The sequence below is a fragment of the Tamandua tetradactyla genome, chromosome 1 (genome assembly GCF_023851605.1).
Source record: "Tamandua tetradactyla isolate mTamTet1 chromosome 1, mTamTet1.pri, whole genome shotgun sequence".
Taxonomy (NCBI): Eukaryota; Metazoa; Chordata; class Mammalia; order Pilosa; family Myrmecophagidae; genus Tamandua; species Tamandua tetradactyla.
This window is the reverse complement of record NC_135327.1, coordinates 93,552,851-93,577,508: the sequence shown is the minus strand read 5'-3', so window position 1 is coordinate 93,577,508 and position 24,658 is coordinate 93,552,851. Positions and strand designations below refer to the sequence as shown.

Sequence of the window (24,658 nt, the reverse complement as noted above, 5' to 3'; positions counted from 1 at the left end):
AAGAGCATCAAAAAAAACTTTAAAATGGCTGCTGAGCTTCCATTTTTAATAAGAAAGGAGTATCTGTTTACTCTGGCTGATTCAAATTTAGAGTATTTACAGAACACTTTATAATTGAGTTTATAATATAGGTATTAGTTAACATTAATACATATGGTTATGCAAGACCAGACAAAAAATTTGTGGGGCCCAGCACACAATAAAAATGTGAGAACTCGTATTTAAAAATTATTAAGAACTTCAATTCGGCACCAACAGAGGATTTGAGGATTAATCCAAGCACGGGGCCTTTCTAATTGTGGAAAGACAGCCAAACCTGGATAATGCATGGTCAGCTTTGGTTCTGCAGAGGAGAGGGCATGCTGGGCAGTGCAGATGGCATGAGTGAAAGCTTGGGCTCAGAGAGGAGGCTGGGGTGAATGGGGTGCAGAGAGGAGACTTCTAGGAGAGAGGAGGGGTGCACTTCCCATTTAGATAATCAACTGGGGTGAGATTGAGCAATGCTGTGGGCTTCTGAGCAGGGCCCCTCCTTTGCTTAGCCTCCCCCTTTGGGTATCTGCATTACTTTCCCTCTACCTAATTCTCTCTGTCCACCCAGACACTTCAAAGACACCCTGCCCTCACTGTCTGGAATTTGGATGGAGAACAGAGGGCCATAAAGCTCTGAGGCTCAAGGGGCCACCCACCACCTCACCCAACACTCGCCATCCCTCACCTCATCAGGCCCCCACTTCACTCTACCCTCTTCTCCCTATTCCACACCCCTTCCATATTTGCTTTCCTCCAGTCTGGAGCACAAGCTGACATGCTACCTGTTACTTCTTGTGAATAGCTGGAACTCCCTGGGGCAGGGCTTCCTATCTGTTTTACTTACTGCAGAAAACCCAGCCCGGCCCACAGCAGATTGTCAGTGAATATTGGCTAAAATCATGCATAGCAGACCTCACGCAACCCTGTCCACCTAACATTGCAGTTTCTGAGCCTTGCGCTCACTTGGCACCCACCTGCCCTCATCCATGGTTTAGGTGCAGGGTCATCAGACCATGCCAGAGAGACCAAGGCCCTATGAGGTATGTTACCTTCACTCTCCATTCGGCCAGGAGTGCTGGCAATGCAGGGCAACCCCCGGTTTATATGCGCGGGGTGGGGGGGGGACCCACATGCCCCAATCTCCTCTGTGCCGGCATCCTGAGTGGTGATTCTCAAGATGTCCCAATCTGGACATAAGCTCAGTGGCTGCCTGCTCACGCCTTCAGTGCTCCCTGTCTTACCCATGGAGCAAGGCTGTGTCTAAGCATCCTGTTCCCTCCCAGTGCTCGCAGTGTGCTCCTCCCAAACATGCCTCGCCAGTGTGCTCCTCCCAAACATGCCTCGCCATCCCCTAGCGTTCCTGGGGTGCAGGCAGGATGCTGAGGAGGCTGAGTCTATGTCACAGCGCTGCCCCTAAAATGCCAGTCCAGGTTGTGACAGCACCTGCATCTCACCATTTGGGTTTTGTGGCTCATTTAGGGTTTCTATCCCTGACATTGCCATTAGCAGTCTTCTTAGCGATTTGCTTTGGGACTAGCCATTTCTGCTTCCCACATGCAAGCCCCTCTCTCTTCATCAGCCTCCTTCACCTCATAATAGTGGTTGAACCCCACCATTCCCCTAGTTCTTGTCGGACTTGGCTTCCAGTTGGGCTTGCATTTGCCCATCACCCTGTCTGTATCATCCTGGTCCCACATCTTGGCCCCTGGGGAGCAGGGACTCGGGTGGGGGAGGAGCTGCACAATACTTCAGCACAGCAGACTCCACTCCAGAAATGGTTGAGTTCTTTGTATTGTTTTGGTAAATAATTAGAAAAGGCTCTTTCTACCAGAAACAAGTCTATGAGGTACACATCAAAGGAAGGGGAAAAATAAATCACTCCTTGAATATGAAAAAAAAGTGGCTCAGTGTGAGACTGGATAATTATGCTTGAAATTATTGGGTTTCTAAAGAAAATATAGTCTTTGCTCCCAGAGTGCTATGGAGAGTGATCATTTTTATCTGCCTGCTACTCAACTCTGGTTCCACCATGATAATTATTAGAAACTCCTTACCTTCAAGTATTAGAACTCCTGGAAACTGTCTTAAACTATATTGATTACTATACCGGAGTGTCTCATCGTGCCCCCAGAACTGCACAGATCTCAGGAGAAAACAGGCACTGGAAGTTCACCTGGGGGATCCGGGTTCTCAGACGCTGCTCCTTTCCTCTCTTTTTATCTCCTTCCTTCCCTCTGAGCCTCTCTACCTCCCTCACTCCTTCCCTCTTTCCTCCATCCCTCCTCTCCCCTCTCTCCCTCTCCTGCTGCTGCAGTTGTAGCCACTGGCCCTGCTCTCTAGGTATCAACTTCATTTTCTCTCCCTGAACAACAGCATCTTAGCCCGTGTGGTGGATAGAATACTGCCAGTAGCTCCCCATTTACAGGTCACAGAGGCAGCCACACAGTCCCAGTTCAAAATTTCCCAGAGAGACCATCAGAATTGTCTCTTTCCTGCTTCAGTTAACTGTGGCCGCGGAGCTCACCCCTTAGGCCAGTAGGTGGAGCGCCAGGGCTGCTTGGGGGATGGGCTACACCAGATGACAAGTGAAAGAAAGGAATCCTCCGGGGAAGGTATGCAACTTCAGCTACATTCCTTCCCTCGGAGTCTTAAAGGATTCCCCTTGAAGTTTCACGACAAAGTCCATTCTCTTTCCCCTGGGTTCTGCTGTGGAGTCACATTGCCACTCTCAGCCTAGATGTTAATGTTATTATTAATATAGATAATAATATAAATAAATATAAATGTTTATATTAACAATAACTGGGTATGCTGCAGTCCAGGTCATTTTGCCATCTGCCTGTGTGTAAGGAGTCTCTGTTCTTTCACATCAGTCTTTTATAAAGTATACGCACTGCTGGTTTCCCCTTATGGGGCGAGGACTGGACCTCAGCAAAATCGGGAAGTAACTAAGGTTCATCTCTCGCAAACCCTTTGCCCTCTACCCCTGAAGTGATCCCCATGCACCCCCTGCCATTGCTCCTGTCTGTGGGGTTACCACCCCACTGAGACCCACCAGCCCTGATTTCTAGAACTAGCTTCTCCTTCTTCTCCTCTTCATTCCTCAAGGTGTCCCATCCTGCAGATGTGCAACACATCACAGTTAATTTGAAATATCACCTGCTTTCAGACAAACCAGTGTAGTAAATTGCCACAAGTCCTTCTTAGGTCTCTGTGAGTCATCAAGATTTGATATTGCTCCACATATAGTGCACACTCAATTTTAAAAATGCTTGTTCATGAAAATGACAGATTAATCTAGTAGTCATGTTTTTAAATGGCTCCTTAATCCTAATACCAATGATGTCTTCATCCAAAGGAATTACACTCCCAGCACCGATTTCTGGCAAGTGAGGCGATGATGTTTGGACAAGGGGCCTTGCATAGGTGGGAACTTCTCTGCCTACAAGGGTCTGACTTAAAGCAAAATTGTGGGATGATGCAATGGTGGCTTAATAGCAGAATTCTCACCTGCCATGCCAGAGACCCGGGTTCAATTCCTGGAGCCCGCCCAAGCAAAAAAAAAAAAAAAAAAAAAAAAAAATTGTGAAGGAGATGATGCTTATCTTTTATATCCTTGGCATAGTTTGATATGACTGTTTCTTGTCATTGTAAATCCTTCACCAATCAGCAGAACCCAGTAGAGAGAGAATGGGTTTTGACAGCAAACCTTACTGTGACACACCAGCCAAGTGGCCTGGCCAGGTTCCTTCTCAGATGTGAATCATCTATTAAGGTGTCCTTAGCAGCTATTAATGCCATACCAAAGGTGTTTTATTCCCAAGAACACTAAATGCCTAATTCTGGGATTTTAGTCCAGAGTAACATGCCTTTTGTGAGAAGGGAAAAAAGCACTAGTGATCATTGCACATTTTAGTTGGGTAAGCAAGGGAAACTAGGCATTCATTCCTTGACTCGGCAAGTACAGATCAGGAGTCTGTTATGTGCCAGGGACCGCCAAGTGCAAAAGAGACACTGTTAATACAAGAACATGCTCTCTTCCTCTACTCCTGGCTCTCAACAGGGATGGCTTTGCCCCACTGGGATCATTTGTCAATGTCTGGACACAGTTTTTGATTGTCATGGTGGTGGGTGCTACTGGTATCTAGTGGGTAGAAGCCAGGGATGCTGCTAAATACTCTACAGTGTATGGGACAACTCCCACAACAAAGAACTATCTGGCCCAAAGGTCAGGAGGGCAGAGATTGGACGGGCCTTTTTGCCTCAGCAGGCAGAGTTCTCGCCTGCCATGCCGGAGATCCAGGTTTGTTTCCTAGTGCCTGCCCATGTAAAAAAAAAAAGAAAAAAAAAAGGAGAGAGCAAATATTGAGAAACTCTAGTCTAGAATAAGAAAAAGGCAAAAATTTTCAACTGTAGCATATTACAAATAGCACTTTCTGTTTCTTAAAGTCTCGAATCAGGGCTGAGCCGGTTGTACGTTTGGGTGGTGTCTACACTGACCCATCAAAACATATTGGTTATAAAACCACCAGAGAATATTTCCTTCCAGATCCAGCAGATGTGAGACAAATAACATCCTGCTCATTTAGACAGATGCAAGTCAGGCGATACTGAACGCCTGAGTTTTTACTCTGACAACTTTTCTTGCTCTTGTTTGTACTAAGTGGCCATTCCTGGGCTATTTGTAAAACATATCTTATCTCTTATAATATCATCGTATTCTGTTTGGTGTGGTTTTTGAATTCCAGGCAGACCATTCCCAGTATAATAGTCTTGGACAGACACTCTTCCTGTCTGGTGTATTTTCTTCCTGTCTAGGGTATTTTAGTTACTGCCCTAAAGTTTGCAAAATGTTCTTTCTCTGAAAAGATATTCTTGAAAATCAGTAAACTTAAGAGAATGGCAAAAGCGGATCAGTGATTTTTCAGGATAGGGGGCATGGTTATTGAGAGGGCAGACATAGTAACTCAAAACCCCAAATAAAAAGGATACAGAGAGTGCTCTCCACATTTACATACAGTTTAGATTTTCTTCGTGGATGCAAAAGAAAATTGGATAGTATATGAAAATAAACAGTGGCCCATCATAAAAAATAAATTAGGCAATGGGCCTAAAATAATGTTTAACCAACTTTACATTCTCTTTTGTTCCCATTTTGTTTTATTTCTGTGGAAATGTGTGTTTATGGGACACTCTGAATTACTTGCTATTTGAAGAGGTCTCCCTGCCTTTGTTTAGCTGGGAAAATGAGAATAAAGGCATTGGGGATATTTTATGGGGAAAGATGTTGGTAAATATGGGCGGATCCAATGAAAATTAAATGCAGTTCAGATGGGCTTAGTTATTTGTTTAACTATTGGCAAAGAAGTGAAATTTCTGTGATTTGCATTTCCTGTATTTCCTGAAGCAGTCCCCAGGCCATTTTCTATTTTGCCAGCATGGGTAGAGTAAACATGGTTGCTACTCTCCTAATTTCTGAGCATTGCATTTTCATTTTTACACTGTAGTATGGAGAGATTTCCCATGAGATTATTTTATCCACTGGATGTTTCAAAGCATAATTGTATGCTTTTGTATGACCTACAAATAAAGAATGCCTTTCCAAAACCAGGCCCACCTCAGTGGGCCTTTACTCATGCTGTTCTCTCTTCTTGGAATGTCCTCCTAGTCAACAACACCATCACTTTCCCACTAATTCAGTCTTTCCCAATCTGGTAAACTCCTATCCATGCTTCAAAGCCCAGTTCAAATATCATTTTCCTCAACTTTCTCTGGAGGAATGTATTAGTCCCTTCATTCTACTACCATAGGAGCTCCCCCATGCTCTGGGGCATCACCTGATACAAACCTGACATATAATTGGTTGCTTATGTTGTCTGTTTATTCTTGTAGAAAATGAGATTCTTGAGTACAGGGAGTTCTGTGCACCTCCAATATTTATCAACTCTATGTATCCAAGGACTAGTGTAGTGCCAGGTTCAAAATAGGCAATCAGCATATAATTATCAAATAATGAACAAAGAGATGGATGGGTGGATGAAATAGGAAATAATTAATCTCTTTATCATCCTTCCCATGAATGGATGACTTGATTTTTTTATCAATCCACTCCGTACTACTATAGCATTCTACTTTGTGTAACTGTATAAATCTTAATATTTGGTAGCATGTTTTCCTACAATATTTAAAATTTTCCCAGCTGTGCTTTGGTCTTCTGTTATTCCATATGAATTTTAAGACCATCTTGTCCAGTTTTATGAAAAGCCCAGTGGAAATTTTGATTGAACTATCATTGGATTTATAGATTTTTCTGTCAGATAATTGATATTTTTACAATCTTGAACATTCCCATCCATGAATATGATATATCTCTCCTCTTATGTATTTCCTTCAGGAAAGTTTTCTCATTTCCCCTGAAAACATATTTTATTTAATTACTTTAGATTTTTGTTGCTATTTTGAAGGCAGTCTTCAATTTTTGTTATTTTAATAAATTAGTTAACTGCTTATGTATGGAAACTGTATATATTTCTTCAGATTGCTCTTATATTAAACAAACTTGATGGCCTCTATTAGTTCCAAGAGTTTGTCCATATAGTCTGTTGTATTTTTGAAGTAGACAATTATATCATATCTGAATAAAGACATTTTTGTTTCTTCTTCCAATCTTTATATCTTGTATCTATTTTCTCATTTTATTTTGACTAAAACTTGCAATATAGTGCTTACAAGATCCTTTGATAACAGGCAACCTTATCTTTTTGCTGATTTTATATATTTTAGTATCAGTATAGTTATGGCATGTGTCTTATTGGCTAACATTTGTTGGGTACGTCTTTTTCTTTTCTTTTAGTTCCAACATGTCTATCACATTATGTTTTAGAGTGTTCCTTTGCAAAGATTTTTAACATCTTATCTGACAATCTCTGTCTTTTATCTGAAGAGTTATAGCCATTTACATTTATTGTTATTAAAGCTATAATGATTTTTTTCATATTTTCTTTATTTAGTGTACTTTTTCATTGCTTCTTTTTTTTCTTTTGGCCCTCCAGTTCCTCAGTCACACCAAGCACTTTTGCTCCTGAAAAGCCTCCATGCATTCCCTCTACCTGAAAAGTTCTCACCCTCCCCAAAGAGGGCAACTCTTCCTTCAGGCAACTTGAGGTCACCTTCCAAGAAAGGCCTTCTAACCATCCTGTGTAACATCAAAGCCTCTCCTATTTTCTCCAGTAGCAGCCTCATCTTTTTCCTCTGTAACCCTTTTCACAACTTTTTTTGAGTTGTATTATTTTACATATTATTTTTTATTATATTTAATTGATCTTACAGTTTTAGTAATATGTTAACAGTTCACTTTGCTGCCATAGTTAACCAACGACCCTTGTAGAGTATCTCCAGTAAAATGTTAAGAAACCTACGTTGCTGACTTTACAAAATGTTCGACTTTTAATTGTACACTATACTGAAGTGTACTATTCATACCAAGTCAATATGAGTGGGCCTGTAAATGAATCCTGGCATTTTGGCCATATAAGAATGCCAAGTGCTCTCCGAGACCGTGTTCCCTGTACTCCTACAAGGAGTGCTTTGTTGTGTGTTAGGATCATTCCCCTGAGCACATTTCTCCATTTAAGTAAGAAAACTTGAGTTACTTCCATTGCTTTTCATAGTAGAAATAATATAACAGGTGGTTTGCATGTGATAAGCTAAAATGCCAAAGACTGTTATAACTTAATTCATTTTATTGTACAGAAGCCATGGTCATTAATTGCTCTTTTTGATTTATTAACTTGCTTACTTTCTTTCCATTTTTTGGTGAAACTTGAGTTCCATTTGGTAGGATCCATGTCTGTTTTATCTGCCCCTTGATGTATACCCAATTTCTAGCATGTCTGAATAAAGAAAGAACTCAAAGTGAAACTATGAAACTGTTTTTACTCAGGTAGAACACTGAATTGCTTCTTCCCAAAGTGTGACATATATGTTGACCTGTTTGTTTGTTTGTTTTTTATCAAAGTAGTGTATCAGTCCTCTCAGTCTGTTAAAAAAAAATTATTGCCTATACTTCTTTAATTTATTGATGGAAGTTTAAAATTTTGAAAGACCTTACATAACATCTTATTTTAATTTTGCAAAAAATTTAAACCCTTCCCATGTAGATTTTTTATGCCTCAAATTAGACTGTTTATGATAATTTTTCTCCTATCATGACCACATTTGCTTGCAAGGAATCCTCTAGCTCTGTTTCTTGGAGTTCTTTTGTGCCAGAGAATATGTAATTTTGTTTTGTTTTTTTGGGATTGTTTTTAGTTTGTTTTTAATTATGACTTAATACATGGTCCTGTCACCAGATGACCTGAATAGTTAGAGATAAGACAATCCTTACTTGGTAATTTTCAAAATTATTTAACAACTGGCTAGAGCCCGACTAGTAAGACTGGTGGTTGGGCCAGTCCCAGGGACTTCCAGCCTACAAACCTGCAGGCCACCCCAGGGCTTGCTGACAGAGACCTTGCCTCTGGGGAAAGCCAGTCCACAAGGCCCTACTTGTGCCTGCATTTTCAGCGAACTCCAGTGTTTTTCTTAATGCCTCTTTTGGAAGTAGCTTAAAGCCTTGGGACCTTTTAAGTAGCCCATGATCATATCTTATTTGTACCTGTCTGGATACTCCATAGACGGGGCAACCTCAGTCAAAAGACAACAATAATTGAGCTCTGCCTTCTAGAACTCGCTGAGCTAAATGTTGGGTTATAGTGACTGGCTCCGGCTACTTAGGTTTTTCCACTCAGTGCCTTATTTCAGATGGTGAGAGGCTCATTCTTCAGCATTGCCCTATAATCTTACTGTTTCTCCGCATCCCTTTCTGTCGCTGGTGGGGGGCACAGTGGATCGCTGGAGGATTTTCAAAGATCAAAACATATCTGTGTTTTGCTAGGATCTATTACATCCTATTACATGCCTCTGAGAAGGGAAGCCCCAGTAAGGGACGCTTACCCCCGCTAAGGCCTTTGTCTCTTAGCTTCATCTCTGGGCTTCATGCCCGAGGCCACCTGCCTCTGATGATTCCCAGCTTGCTGACGTTTTTCTTCTTTTGGATGACAGGTCCACACGTTCCGAGGGCCGCACTGGTGTGAATACTGTGCTAACTTCATGTGGGGACTCATCGCCCAAGGGGTCCGGTGCTCAGGTAGACGTGGAACCATCTTTACCTTTCCCAGTTGCATATAGTGCCACCATGTTGAGGTGGAGGCATCTCTCCAGAACTGGGAAATATGCCCAGCGGAGCTCCAAAGTTTAGCTTTCTAGAAGGCTCAAGACATTTCTGTGCTTAATGGGGATGCTGTTCTAGGTTTTGCAAGAATGAAAAGGATTATCTCATGTTTATGCAAAGAAAGGAAAGAAAAAAAGAACAAGCCAGTACATTTCCATAGGCATCTACCTGTATCCCAAAATAGACATACTGTACTTTCTTTTCCTTAAAAGAAAAAAATCAATTCCAATGGAACTGCATAGGCAGAGAAACTACAGTTCTTCCCCATGCTCACCTTACTACAAAAGATAGAACATAAAATAGTAATCCCCATGACCATTTATTATCTACCAGACTCTGAGTTAAACACTTTATATTTATCATGCCATTTAACCTTACCAACAGGCCTGGTACAATTATACTTACCATTATACATAGGAAACTGAAACTTAGAGATCATTGTTAATTGCCTTTGGCAGCACAGTAAATGGTGGAACATTGATTCAAAGGAAGTCTGTCCCTAGAGTCCATACTGGTTTTTTCTACTATCAGATTAGCAATGAACCCACACACCGTGATTTGTTATCACATATTTCAAACTGTTTTGAAATCCTCGGTATTTTTCCATCTAGAGCTAGACACACAAACCCATTACCAACAGCAGACAACACATCTGTTTGAGATACATCTAATAAAACAGTAAACAGTTGCCAATTTAATGTATAACGGCTTCGTAATTCATCTTGCCATGTTTTTACTGGCAAATAGTTGGGGCCTACAGCAAGAACAGCCTTCTGTGATAATTCATCAGGTTTCTACCAAATCCATGACTGATTTCCAACTTGCTAGTGGGTATGATTTTTTAAAAATAAGTCTTACGAAGCTTGTGAGATAAAATAAGCTAATTGCACTACGTTAAGGTGATCCAATGCTGCCTAGGTCGGTTCCCAGGGCCTTGATGCCTTACAGTTTCCTCTTTGGCTGGAAGGAGCTTCTGAAACTTCTGTTGTACAGATACAGCCATCCCCAGGGTTCTGGGGATGGTCAAGTCATTCTCGAGGGTATTGGGTAACTCTGTGGGTTTTGCTGTTTACCTGCTCCCACCCCAAGTCCATGAAACAAGAATAAACATAGGCTTGGAGGCAGCCTCTCCAGAAATGTTCCAGGTACCCCATTAGCTTAAAAGACTGATTCACTGGCAGTCACACTGTATTCCAGAGCTCAAACACTGAGCAAAGTGGTAGCATAGCTGAATTACCCAGTGGTCATTAATTTGGCCATCCATATCATACCAACCAAAAATATCCTTAATTGTTGGTATTACTTGATTTCAGCAGGAGATTTATCCAAATTCACAATTAGAACAAAACCGTAAGCTTTTCATCAGCTGGGAGCAGGAATTTTCTCTGGGATGAAGGAGGTTTTTAATGTTTATTTTGTGTTAGTTTTTGCTTTTTAAAATAAAACATGTTCTAAGGCTATATTATAAATATTCTCCAGTGGCCACTGCTTATTTTCGTGTTTCCTATAAGTGACAGGAAAGCTACAAGCTGATTATTAAAGGTTAGGAGGAACCACCTTGCCTCTTGTCTTTCCATATCTTATATGTGTTTTTAAAATGAACTAACTTTATTTGTAGCATATGGAGTTCTATTAGTTTGCAAAAAGTGAATATTTTTATATTTATTATAAAACATCTTCATTTCAATAAAGTATTAATGTTTACACACTATTGCTTCAGATCTTAAGGTAAAGTTTGTGAACATAATCAGAATTACTAATAATAAATACTTAAGAATAGTTGCCCAAGTATCCTTATCTATCACTGTATTTGTGTTTTTATTTGCCTCAGTGTATATGTAGCATTATACAGTATTTCACATACTATTTACATAGATTAACTTATCTGATCCTCGTAAAAAACCTCAGGAGGTAGGTGCTATTACTGTCCCCCTTTTGTAAAAGAGGAGCCTATTTTATTTATCCAGTTCACCAAAATTATCATTCTCTAAATATATCTGTAGCCATACTATAGATGTTTCCTTGAACTTATTAAATTTCTCAAGTCAGTAAAAGAAAGATGAATTAGAACTGGCATTTTCTTTGAAAGAAGAGTAAACAGAGCATTTAGCCAATAAACATTGCACTAAAGTCATTTAGAAATCACCAGTGATGATTTTATAGAAGTTTAGAACCTCTAAAACTGTTGGCGTGGTTAAGTGCTTTTTGGTAAAGCAGCTTACTACAATATTCAGTCTCATATGTATGTGTGTAGTGTATACATACAATATTATTTTTCATACCGAGATATACAATATTAGATTGAACTTTGAGTAGGCAGCACATTTACTGTGAACAACTTCCGCATTAAATTTTCATTTCCCAGAACATAGACTGTGCTTTGTTATTGTCAGAGAAATTCTGTCAGTGGATACCAACTGCTAACAAGGCTTTTAAGGTGTTCATTGAACTTAAAAGCACCTTTTCAACTTTGGATCTTGATATGTGCTTTATAAATAATTACTCTAATTATCACATTACACAGCATTGTTATAAATTGTAAACTCTCGGGTAGTCTCGCTGGTGTCCAGTTAGGTATTATCTCCATCTCACAGGTGTCAAAATAAGATGAGTGGAAAGGAATTTGTCCTGCCTAGAACTGCCCAACGAGGAGGAAGGGATTGGAAACTATGGGGTAACTCTCCAGGAAATGGCAAGAGGATGCCAATAATCACGGGCCCCTCAGAACCAAAGACTGGAGATTCCTAAAGAGAGGCTGGCCATGGGCACATAAAAGGAGCTTCAAGGGCTTAAGGAAAACACCCTAGTGAAGGTCCCAGGGCGCCCGTTACAGCCATGGCTTGCTGTAGGGATCTAAACCCAAAAGCCTACTTATGGATTCCAGTTCATAAAGGGAAAAATTATAACAACCTGGCTAATTACCTAAGCAATCTCAGTGAGCCGATCCATTCTCACGGTCCAACAACAGAGGTGGTTAATGAGAAAGATGGAATTCTAGAAGAGTGTAGTGAGTAAAGATGATTTTTCATACTCATCTTGTAGGAAGTGCTGCCTCTGAATGGGATATTCCAGAGAAATAGATCAAAATCTTGGGGGGGGGGGTATTTATATTTTTGGTAATAGAACTTTTGTGTTGGGCAAAGCTAATGTGGCTTCTTTGTTTGCAGACTGTGGGTTGAATGTACACAAACAGTGTTCCAAGCACGTTCCCAATGACTGCCAACCTGATCTCAAGAGGATCAAGAAAGTGTACTGTTGTGACCTGACAACCCTCGTGAAGGCTCACAACACTCAGAGGCCCATGGTGGTAGACATATGCATTCGGGAAATTGAAGCAAGAGGTTTGGAAAACGCTCCTCACTACAGGGATTTGTTTTATTGTTTATTCTTACAGTTGTCAAGGATACTTTCTTATAGTTGTTAAATTGACTCTCCACTAGTGTTGCTGAGAAAGTGGCCCATACACACACGCACACACACACGCACACACATGGATTACATATAAGCTAAGTCCAACTAAATTATAACATTTTACATTTCCTACATAAGCTATGCATATATGTATTCAACAGATGTTTAGTTAGCATTTATGACGTGCTAGGCATTGAGGATTTAAAAGTCACAGTACTCACCTTCAAGAAATTCATACTGCAGTGTAAAGAGTCAAAAGGGAAATAAGTCAGGGTTGTAGGTGTGCATATTCAAAGCACCACGGAGTCACAGAGGAAGATATAGTAATCTTATTTGAGGGTTAATAGCAGAGGTAAGGCTTGAATGGAGTCTTAAAAAGTGCTCCTATTAAATAAGTAAAGAAATTGGTGATCAACACATGTATCTCTTGCCATGTAAAAATTCACTCCTATTATTGGTTCCATTTATATCACAGAGTAGTTAAAAGATTAAAAGGACCTATGCTATGAAAAATCAAAGATGCAAAGAAGATAGAAACATTTCAAAGAAGGAGTTTTTTATATTATGCTTGAGCCATCTTTCCTCTATTTAAACATTTTTGGTCACTGTTCAGTATAAAATGTGCAGCGATGTGGTGGACTGGGTCTAGTTGGGGAGAACTTGGATTGCTGCAAACAGCTGGGATAATGGGGCCATGGAAAAAGCCTGTATAAGGGTTAACCCATTTTTGCCACATATGTACTCTGCTATGCCTAGAATCCATTAATGGGTACAGATTAGCTTATTTTATATTTATTTGTTCATTGGCCAACTGTTCTAATCTTTCCAATAGAAAACAAGAGGACATTATATCTTGTTAAGCCTTTGATAGATAGGAAATTATTCCCTTTCCCATGGATGATGAAAGCTATAGCTATTCTGTTACCTTAGGACTTGCTCATTTAATCTCAGAGTCTAAGAAATACCTTATATCTTTTGACTGCTGGGCTGTCAAAGCTTAAGTGGTGCTTTGGGATCTGAGTGATAGTAAAGACCTGAGTAAGATGAGAAGGTACCTGGACAAGTGTCCCTGGGTGCTGTTGTTTAGAGGGTGCTTCAATTTAGGGTCACATCAGCAGCATCTTTAGAGCCTGAAATCAGGCCCAAGAACAAGACTTAGGCTTCTCTGGGAAGGCTGAGATCAGCCCATATTGATCCTTATCAGAAAGGACTGATTCAGGTAAGATCACAGCTGTGTCTGACATTTAGGGACAAATTCCTTGGGGGGTTCAGGGTTAAGGAAGCCTAGCATAAGAGTTAGAATAGCACATATCAGGAATGTATGTCAGGGAGTCACAGCAAAGGGATTGGAGCTAGAGACATTAGGGGCCTGAAGACATGAGGAGAAGCAGAGAATGGGCTGGAAGAAAGTGAACATGATGCTTACGTTTCCAGCTTTATTGCCACCACTGTCAACATTGTACTCTGTCTTATAGAAAATTCCTTTCATGCCTATTTGTCTTTATATGACATGGCAGAGTGAAAAGATCCTGGACTTGAATTTAGAATCCCAGCCCTGTCTCTCTGGCTGTAGTTATGGCCTTGGGAACTCACTTACCTCATTTCAACCTCTGTTTCCTCATTTATAAGGTGAACAGAATCAGTTGTACCTCATAAAACAGTTGCGAGGGTTAAAACAAGTTGATAATATAAACGACCTAGTGGAGTGCTCTTTTAGTTTCCTGGCTGCAAAAGCAAATACCATGCAATGAGTTGGTTAAATAACAGCAATTTATTGTCTCATGGTTTTGAGGCTAGGAGAAGTCCAAAATCAAAGCGCCATCAAGGTGAGGCTTTCTCTCAGAAGACTGTGGCATTTTGGGGCTGACTGCCAGCAGTCGTTGGTCCTTGGCTTTTCCGTCTCTTGGCAATGCACACAGTCATCTGGCTTCTCTTCTAGGTTTAGTTGACTTCTGGCTTCTGCCTCCTCCACCTGTGCCTCTCTCTCCTTCCTCTTCCTCCTCCTCCTCCTCATTCCCTATAAAGCCTTCAGCTAGGATTGAGATCCATTCCGATTTGGTTGGGCCACACTGTAACTGAAGCAACCTCATGAAAAGGTCCTACTGACAATGGGTTTATACCCACAGGAATGGATTGAGTTTAAGGACATGGTTTTCTGGGGTACATAGCTCCACGCCACTACAAGTGCCCACCCTGTGGAGCTCAACCTTCATTATTTCTTTTCACCTTTTGTGAGAGTGACCATCTCCCCTAACTCCACCTCTAAATCTGACTAACTGTAGGACTTAGTCTCTTGGTTTGGATGCTGTCACAGAGACTCCCAAATGATAGTGTCTTCAACAAGATAGAAATCTACTCCTTTCTCAAGTGGCAGTGCAGATGCCAGAGAGGAGCCAAGCAGTTCTCCAGTAGCAGGAACCCAGACCCTGCCACCTTGCTGTTCATCATCCTAGAGTGCTGCCTCGTCTCCGTGGCTCCAGATGGCCACCACTATCTCATCTGCATTCAACCAACAGAAAGGGGAACACACGGAAGGGAGAGGGAGCATGCTCTTTCCCTACAAGAGCACAATGCAGGAGTTGTCCATATCACTTCCACTCTCTTCACATTGGCCAGAATTTAATCACACTGGGATGCAAGGAAATAGATTCTAAAAATCGAAGGTTCTATAACCACAGGAGAAAAGGAGAATAGATGTTAGAAGAAACACTAGCAGCCTCTACTACTCTGGCAAACTCCAGCCCATCCTTCATGACTTCCTTCCTTCCAGCCCTTTAGTCAGACCGTTCTAGCTTCTCTGTTATCAACAGCAGGGTTAATTGTTCATTTGTCTGTCCTCCCATGTATTTGTCTGTCCTCCCATGTACTGCTCTGCACCTGCGTCAATTGCAGTACATGTTCACAGCTGTACTGCATTTCCTTACGTGCACCGCCTTCCAGGGCTGACGACACACAGGCTTCATCTCGTGGGCCAGCTCCAACTGGTCAGTAGTGGCGACCTGGACAACTAGACTGAGACGACTTCTGAGGCTTGGTAGGGCTCAATAGGAAAGAGAGAGGAGCTCAGTTAAGAGTATCTGTCAGGGTCACAGGAGAGAGGAGAGCAGTATATATACCGTGTATGTATGTCATCTCAGCTCCAGACCTAGTAGTACAGACGCTTATACATAGCAGATCATACACTCAATAAATGGTTGCCAAATGAAAGAACAAGAGCGCACATTAGTTTTTAAGAGTCAAGTGTTGTCAAGACTGTGACAGAGTATACTACAGCTGCAGCAACAAGAGTTGTTTGCTTATCTTTGTGATAGTTATAGTTTTAATAGCAGCTACTTTTGCGTATTTTTGTGATAGTCATAGTTTGGTAAGAGCTGATGTTTGACACCAAAGTTCTAAACACTGGGCCTCTGTCCCTTCTGATGGTTTTGAGACCTGGCTTGGTATGAAGGAATATATGAACAAATCAGTAAACTCTAGGAACAGAAACCAGGTTTGTTTTGTTGTTGTTGTTGTTGTTGTTGTTGTTATAGTTTTAGCCAATAAAAGCAGCAATCAAGTTTTCAAAATCAATAATCAGAACTTTGTTTTCCTGATTTGTATAACTGTTTCAAAGTATAAATCAACAATATTATTTAAACATTTAACATATTGGCTTATTTATGATAAAAATAAAAGGTTGTGGGGGTACAAAGTTAGTTCAGTGGTAAAAGTCTCACCTACCATGTGGGAGACCCAGGTTTAATCCCAGCCCATGCACTTCCCCAAAACAAAAACAAACAGAAAGAAAAAGCAAACAAACAAAATTCAACAAATGGTGCTGCAATAATGAGATACTCACATGGAGAAAGAATGAAATGTGACCCCACCATACAGCATACAAAAAATAAAATAAAATAAAAGGTTGTAAAATTTGGATTATTCCACTAAAATCAAGATAATATGTGTTACACATGCGCATATGTGCATGTACCTAGCACAGTACTACATATAACACAAGTACTAAGATGATTTGGGGGCGAAAGCTGGGTTGCTGCCCGTGGCAGTAAAATGTGTGTCCAGGTAGCCTGAAGAGCAAAGAAAGCAGAAGACTGTGGTTGAAGAGTATCTTAAACATCGGCTAGCTTTGAGACAGCAGGCAGGAAGAAGTGGCTCTCTATCGGTGGCCATACAAGCAAATGAAGACAGACTATCCTGAAAATGAAACAGAGTCCAAGTTCTGACATGACCTTGTACAGTTCATGAGAGCACTGACCATATTTTCTCATGTCCTGATAACATACAGTGTAGATATGAAATTAGAGTCTTTTAAATGTTTGGGGCAGCTAACGTTGAAGTATGTCTCTTTTTTTAAAAACAGGATTAAAGTCAGAAGGTCTTTACAGAGTCTCTGGGTTCACCGAACACATCGAAGATGTCAAAATGGCATTTGACAGAGGTAGGCTTACACTTCTTTTAATGCCACCTGACTTATCCTTAGCACCCTCTCTTTTGGAACCAGATATTATTCACGGTCTTGCATGACGTTCCACAGCTACTGACAGATGTTCTAAGGAATAATAGTTTAAGGAAGCTAAGGAATAATAGTTTAAAAATCTTATAATTCTGCCTCTCTGTGAGCTTCCTTCAAAGCTGTGGACAACCAATCACACTGGGAGGTGAGTTCAAATTACTACTTGAATGGGCAGCCAGAATTGGTGCCATTTAAGATTCTTGACTTGGTTGTCCAACATTCATGGCCAGTGCATACGACACTGGGTACACTCTTGCACCCCCATCTCAGGATCCCATTGACTCCTTGCCTTCCTCTATAGCTCCAAATGAGAGAGCATAGGGATGGGGCAGTACCCCAGCACTGAAGTAGGGAAGTCTGAAGAAGTTTAGGAGGCAACCCCTTTTGTTCTCTGTGACCATGACATGCATTCTACAAGCCAGCTTGTCTATTAGGTAAGGTATCATAAGCTAACCTGGGAACTCATTAAAAATACAGATCACCGGTAGAGTTGGGTGAACCCAAAGACCTGAATTTCTAATGAACAGCCTAAGTAATTGTGATGTAGCCGGTCAAAGGATGGAACCCCTGGTCCACTGGATAAAGCCTCCACTTTGTCACATACTAGACAAGGTCTTGATAATTTGGTCCTCGCTGTGTATTCATGCCCAACCCGTTCCTCCAGCAACACTGAAATATACCTTCTCTGTTTGGGGATCATATCATTCTTTCCATATGGGGTTTGTTCATCTCTCTGCATGGCAACACGTATTAATCAGGTGTCAGCTCAGTTTTGCCTCTTTCATGAAGGCTCCCTGAGCTCCCCGAGCTGATCTAAGAGTTCCTTTCCTTTTCCCATATCTCCCCAGGCTTTTCAGATGCTGCAGGTACAGCGGTCTTCCCCTTTCCTTGTAATTGTATACTTGCATGCCTGACTCCCAATATGACTAGAGCTATTTACAAGGAGTATCTCTTTTCTTCTTTGATTCGCCAGGGCGTAGCAGTGCCTGGCATGTGATAGATTCTCAATAAATGTTAGGTAGGTAAATAATGGGATCAGTATTTTATATCTGCTATCCACTTAGTGTTTTCTGCTGAGACATTTTATTCTTTCAATGTTAATACATCCTCTGTGATTGTAACATTTTCAGTCAAAAAAACCCTATACTCTGTGACAGTTAAATTGGATTGATATTAAATAATGATGTTAAAGGGTCAAAAATGTCTTGAGAATGAGTGTATAAATGTTAAGAAATACACCTACACATGAGGGAAGGTTTCCCTAAGATTTAAGTCTTAGGGATTGAGGAGGAAGAGTTAAGTTAAAAAGAAACCTCAAAGAGCCTGAAAGAGAATAGAAACCAAAGAGATTTGACAGGGCAGGCCACGGTGGCTCAGCAGTTAAGAATGATTGCCTGCCATGCCCGAGGACCCGGGTTTGATTCCCAGTGCCTGCCCATGTAAAAATAAAAAAATTAAAAAAGACAAAGAGATTTGACAGTTATTTTTCAGAGACCTACAAATCCAAGTCCAAAGAATACTAATGGAGATATAAGAATTTGTTGACAGTTTTTCATTGCAAATGAGATTGTTATCCTATTACTGACCTTTGTGTCTATAATACACATTACTATACTAAATTGCTACTCAGCAAATGACCAGGAGCTTGGATGCAAAGAACTATTTCAAGTCTATTTTGCCACCCTTTTTGGCTACATGGACCATGAGAACCAACCTCACTCTCATCAAACTCCTTTTTTTACCTCCTGCACTTCAGTGTGGTTAGAAGCCAGAGTAGTTAGCTGAGAGGTGTAAGAGGGTACTCATTGTTGGATAGTTTTCTGGGTGAAATAAAGAACTAATTAGAAATTGGATCATTGATTCTCTTTCAGATGGTGAAAAGGCAGATATATCTGCCAGTATCTATCCCGACATAAACATCATCACGGGAGCCCTTAAGCTGTACTTCAGAGACTTACCCATTCCCGTCATCACCTATGACACCTATTCCAAATTCATAGAAGCGGCAAGTAAGTACTGAGAACTAACTTTCCGACTGTACCAAATTTTTCATAAAATGCTTTTGATCTCAAGAAAATTAGGGAACTCTGAACCGTTTAACATATTGCATGAGGCTGCTTGCTTTGCCAGATGAGAGCACAGCAGTGGCACAGTTAACAGAAAAGCAGGCCTTGCTCTCCAGCGGTGTTAAGCCAGTACCAGGCTGACCAGACGGGGCTGAGACTGCATGCCAGCCAGTTCTGTCTCTCCCCATCGTCTGTTATGTGCTGGGAACAGGCACGGTTAGACCTACTCAGTTATATGTTGAAAACATGAATATTTCTGTAGTAAAAAATCAGATGGTGTTAATAAGGACTGTGTAGGTTAGCTTTCACCTGTTAGGCATACTCTCAGTGCCAACTGATTGAAGTCACACTCCACGTTTTGCCCATTGATCATATGCCAAGATGATGCTGTCAAGTACTAGTCGAGGAGCCTTCGCCACACGACTTGCAGTTTTACCCCTGCATCTGTCCCACGAGGCAAATATTACAATCCCCACTTTACAGAAGAGGAAGACCAGGCTTGGACAGCTGAGCCCATGCATCCAAGAATAAGCATCTGCCTTTGTCCTCCCTCGGGTCACAGGTGCTCAGTCCGTCAGGCCCTGTGCCCTCATGGGAGGAGAAGCCAGGGCTACCCCTGCCCAGGAAGAGGCTATTGTCAGAAGGGGAAATTCAGATGCTGGGATGCGTGCAGAAGTCACAGCCACTTTGAGGAAGCTTTTTTAAAAAGGAAATAATGTTTAAAGGTTGACAGATTTATGTGTATGCGGCTAGGCAGAGTCATTCAATATCTGATGGGGAGGGGAGCCTCGGGCAGGCCAGGAGTGGTGTGAGAGGGGCCTTCTCCCTGCTAAGGGCATTCTTTCATGGGTCCTGGGGAGCCTGACAGTGATGGCTCTGGGAGCTGGGGCCCCTCCACCTCAGGAGGAAGAGTGAGGAGGGCTTGCTTTGAGTGGCTGCCAGTAGCTATCAGAGCCCCAGAGGGCAGAAGGATGCAGGCTTCCTCCCATTGTCTGTGTGTGCCGTATCTGCTTCCTCACCCGGCTGTCCGCCAGGGCGAAGCATGCCGCCCCTCGGTGCAGAGTGCCGTTAGTGCGGGCTCAGCTGGCTGCCTCCGCTGCTCGTGCCTTGCAGTTGCAAAATATATTCAGTTATGGAAGCCTGCCAGGGAGATCATTATGAGACATCTTCCAGATAATACTGCTAAGTGCAATAACGTTTAAATTAAAGCTTTGTCAGTGAGATTTTTAGTCAATTCAGCATTCGGAAGATGGGCAGGACACAGGCTGTGTGTGTGCCACCAGACTGTTAAGCATTAGACTGGACTGCAAAATTCCCAGAGGGAATTTCGTCCAAGCGACTTTCAATTATAATGTGGCACTCAGATCTCAAATCCTTTATGGAACGAGATGGGACACAAATAAAGTGATAAAAATGAAATTTTACTCAGAATTGTACAAATTTATTAGAACTTCCCCCTATCTGTAGCCAAAACAAGCTAGACTTCTTGTTACTTCTCTGAAAACCTTAATTTGATGTTTTAACTCTGTACTAAAATTCATTATATGCGATCTCCGCAGAAATCTCCCATGCAGATGAGAGGTTGGAAGCAGTCCATGAGGTGCTGCTGCTGCTGCCTCCTGCCCACTATGAGACCCTCCGATACCTAATGATCCACCTCAAGAAGTAAGCTGATATCTGCCATGACCCATTCCCTGCCCCGCGGCCGTTAGTACACTAGGACAGTTATACAGCCTTCCTCCCCAGCCCACTAAGAGAGCAGACACTCCTTTATAGCACACAGCATGGCCTTCTCTGGGCCAGCCCCACTCATTCCTGTTCCGTGCACAGAGCAGGCATCATTCCCACGTGCTGAGTACCCTCGCACCCTCATGTCCCAGAGGAGACTGCTGAAGCTCGAGGGTTTGATCCAGAGTTCACACCCTACCTCAACCATCTGTCCACACTGCCTCCGTCTCTGTCCTCCAACAAAGGCCCTGTATTCTGTTCTGTTCTAGAGCTCACCCAATACCAGTCTCTTGATCCTGCCTTCCTCTGGGCACGCATGTTCCTTGGTCTCTTATCTTTTTTAGGTGCATGACTAATCTATTGTAACAGATTGCTCCAAAATGGGATCTCAGAAATGACATCCCATTGTTCTTGCCTATTTATGAGAAAGCAAGTCACCAGATCGGGTTCCACTAAGGGAGGGGATTGCACAATGGTGTAAATTCCAGAAGGTGGGGGATCCTTGAGGGCTATCTCAGAGGGTGCCCACCCCACTGGGCTTTATGTGTATGTGGTTATGTGAGAGAGCATGTGAGCGAGCATCCTATTAACACCCCAACTCTTAGGTCTCTTCCCTTTGCTTTGAACTGTTGGAGGTGTCTGGAGAGGAGCAAACATCAATGCGCCTCCCTCTGTGTTTTTGGAAGATGCATAGCTGTGTCCTATTCTTAGATAAAATGAAAGAGAAATAGCCTACACTACCCAATTTACAGATCTATTCAGCAAATGACAAGAAGGAAGATGCAAATAATGTGTAAACAGGAGATGTTGGGGTTTTTATTTTTCATATGCCTTTTAAGACATACAAATACTGTTGCTTAGATTCAGGATGATCAGAGATGGCAACATGTAGCTCAGAAGATTCTCCTTTTGATTAGTTGATTTAGGTGCAGAAGTAATTTTTTGGATAATTAATAGACCATAAGTTTCAAACCTGGCTTTGAATTCTTTCTTTCACTGTGATGAATGTCTAATTGTTATAGTTTGGAGAGCAAAGTACCACTATTAGGAAAAGTGCTAACACCTCCCAGCTGAATGCTAAATGACAATGATAAAGTCTTTTTATTATGCTGGGTTAGTGAGCCAAGTGCAATGCCTAACTTGATAGGGAAATGTAAGCACTTAGATAGTAAAGAATATCCTCTTTCCTAACTTCTTTTTAGCTTTACAGCATGAAAATAATAGGCTGAATTGACTTTCCTAAAGTAATGTTAAATGACTAATCCTAATTTGCTCCAAAAAACTAGACACAAAGACATGGCCTTTTGTGCAAAGCTTAACCATATTTTAGTTATATTTTGCTTTTCTTTGGAAAACCTACTTGCTTTTAGATCTATTATGAACATTGTAAAACCTAAATTCCTAAAACCTAGATTGTACCTTTACTCCTACTAGAAAGGTATTAAAACAACTTTGGAATTTGCATTTCAGTCTTAAAGGCTTTGCAATTTGTACGTGGATGCTGAAATGAGGGTTTTCAATTCCAACAATAATTATTGCTCTAGACCTCATCCTGTGGGAGCTAGAAATAATGTCCAAATGTTTTCCCATTTGGCCCCATGCCAGCCACTCCCTGTTCCTTGATAATGGCCTGGCTATTCCTAAACTTGTAGCAGCTCCAGCCTACCCTTAACCCTTCCCTTCGGACACCAGCTCTGCCATCTGACCGGGAACCTGCCCCCAGCTTCCCTGCTTGCCAACAAACAGGCAGACAGGTAAGAAGCAGCAATGTGAGAAAAAAAAAAAGACTACCATATCAAGCTGGGCTGAAATACATGCACACCATGGGCCAGCTGCCCTGCCTCCTTAAACCTGTATTCCTTAAATGTCAGTTCCATGCTGATTTAGTGAGAGGGACTAATTTTCTAATTTTAAAGATCATGCATGTAGTAGGTTCACTTAGTAATTTATTTCTTCTGGCTGAAGGCAGAGTCAACAATCTAAAAAGAAAAACAAATCAACAAGACATTTTACTACTTTTTTATAATTCTTACTCCCCCCCACCGCCCCACTACTTTTTCATTTTATTTTGCAGTTTCCCAAACCAGAGAACATTTAGGGGACATAAGTACATCACCAGTATATAATTTTGTCCACATGTCTATATAATCTGTGTGTGTGTGTGTGTTTGCTTTGCAGGGTGACTATGAATGAAAAGGACAATTTCATGAATGCAGAAAATCTCGGGATTGTGTTTGGGCCCACCCTAATGAGGCCCCCCGAAGACAGCACTCTCACCACACTCCATGACATGCGGTACCAAAAGCTGATTGTGCAGATTTTAATAGAAAACGAAGATGTTTTGTTTTAATCCATCAGGGAAATGAGCTGAATGGCCCCAGCCCCATCTAAGGTTGATAAGGCTAAAGGAATAAAAACATTTCTTACACTTGATTTGTTTTTTTTCAAACAAGTGACAGAATTTCCTGGACTGCAGGGGACTGCCAAGTCGGGGCCTGTGTCTCGTAGTCACGTGCTTCCTCCACGTGAGAACCACAAGGGGTGGGGGTGAGAGAAGCCCCTCTCCTTGGGTCTTTTGCTGTGCCTCGTCTGTATGTCTGTTTTGCTGGGAGAGTGATTAAGAAATCTTTCTTTAACTTATTAAATGCCAATGTAGACCTTTCAACTTCAGTCCTATCAGTAATAAAAGGAAATTTAATTCATAGAGGTACTTGACTCAGTTACCCATTTTCCACTTACAAGAGAACAATTCTATATGTTAAATGGTAAATGAAACCTATATTGTAAAATGTATTTTTATTTTACCTGCAAGAATGTTATTTTATTTTAGCAAATAGAACTCAATGCAGTGCATTGATTATTACCCGAGTACCTTGTCCTGCGTTCTTGCTGTGATGCCCTGAAAAAGTTTACCATGAATGCAGTATTACCTTGACATACCTCTGTCCTTCTCGATGCTTTCAAAGGAAATTTCACCTGCCATTTGTGTCCCGCTTTTGATAGTTTTGGCTCTATGCACTGGCATTCTCCTTTCAAGCGGCATTTGTTTATAGCAATTCCAGGATGGTATGAAATGTCCATGTATTTTCTTTACATAGAATTTTTGTGAATTCCTAACATATGTTTTGGAATTGGTCATAATCTTCCCATATCACGTTGAGTATATCTTGGAACATAGAGAATGTGGTCGTTTCACTTAAAATGATTTGGGGACACTGGATGTATCTGAGCCGTGTAAACAGTTAGCACTTTTTTCCTCTTTTCTCTTTGGGCAGACTGTCTGAATCCATCTGTAATGGCAAGTTGTATCTTCGCCACATTTCTGTATTTATGAAAAGTGAATCTGCACAATAATTTTGTTGAGATGTTTTTTCCTTTTTACTTTATAAACCAGCCTATTTTTAAAAGAAAGAATTAAAAGTTTGATTCTTAGCAAATATTTGTTTCTCCTCAATGAAAGTAGTTCTATATGAATAATCATTTAATATGCTCTTGTGACTATATTTCCATCCTATTAGTTGTATTGATCTTGGCATGACCTTTTCACACCAAAATTTCTATATTTTGTAACACAGTTGAAAAATATTTAAAACATCAAAAGCTGTAAATCTAGATTTTTTTTTAATCCAAGTACAATGTCTC

The 24,658-nt window shown here is 41.2% G+C and overlaps 1 protein-coding gene across 3 annotated transcripts in view; it reads left to right on the top strand.

Annotated features, from left to right (window-relative positions):
• CHN2 (chimerin 2) overlaps nucleotides 1–23,444 on the top strand; it is a 304,362-nt gene extending 280,918 nt beyond the window's left edge. For all 3 annotated transcript variants that reach the window (XM_077120879.1, XM_077120885.1, XM_077120897.1), the window contains 6 exons: nucleotides 9,133–9,217; nucleotides 12,469–12,642; nucleotides 17,070–17,147; nucleotides 19,094–19,231; nucleotides 20,848–20,953; nucleotides 23,195–23,444. In XM_077120879.1, the coding sequence (XP_076976994.1) occupies nucleotides 9,133–9,217; nucleotides 12,469–12,642; nucleotides 17,070–17,147; nucleotides 19,094–19,231; nucleotides 20,848–20,953; nucleotides 23,195–23,366 (753 nt within the window). In that variant the 3' untranslated portion in view covers nucleotides 23,367–23,444. The remainder of the gene's footprint in view (nucleotides 1–9,132; nucleotides 9,218–12,468; nucleotides 12,643–17,069; nucleotides 17,148–19,093; nucleotides 19,232–20,847; nucleotides 20,954–23,194) is intronic.
• Nucleotides 23,445–24,658: the final 1,214 nt, after the last annotated feature.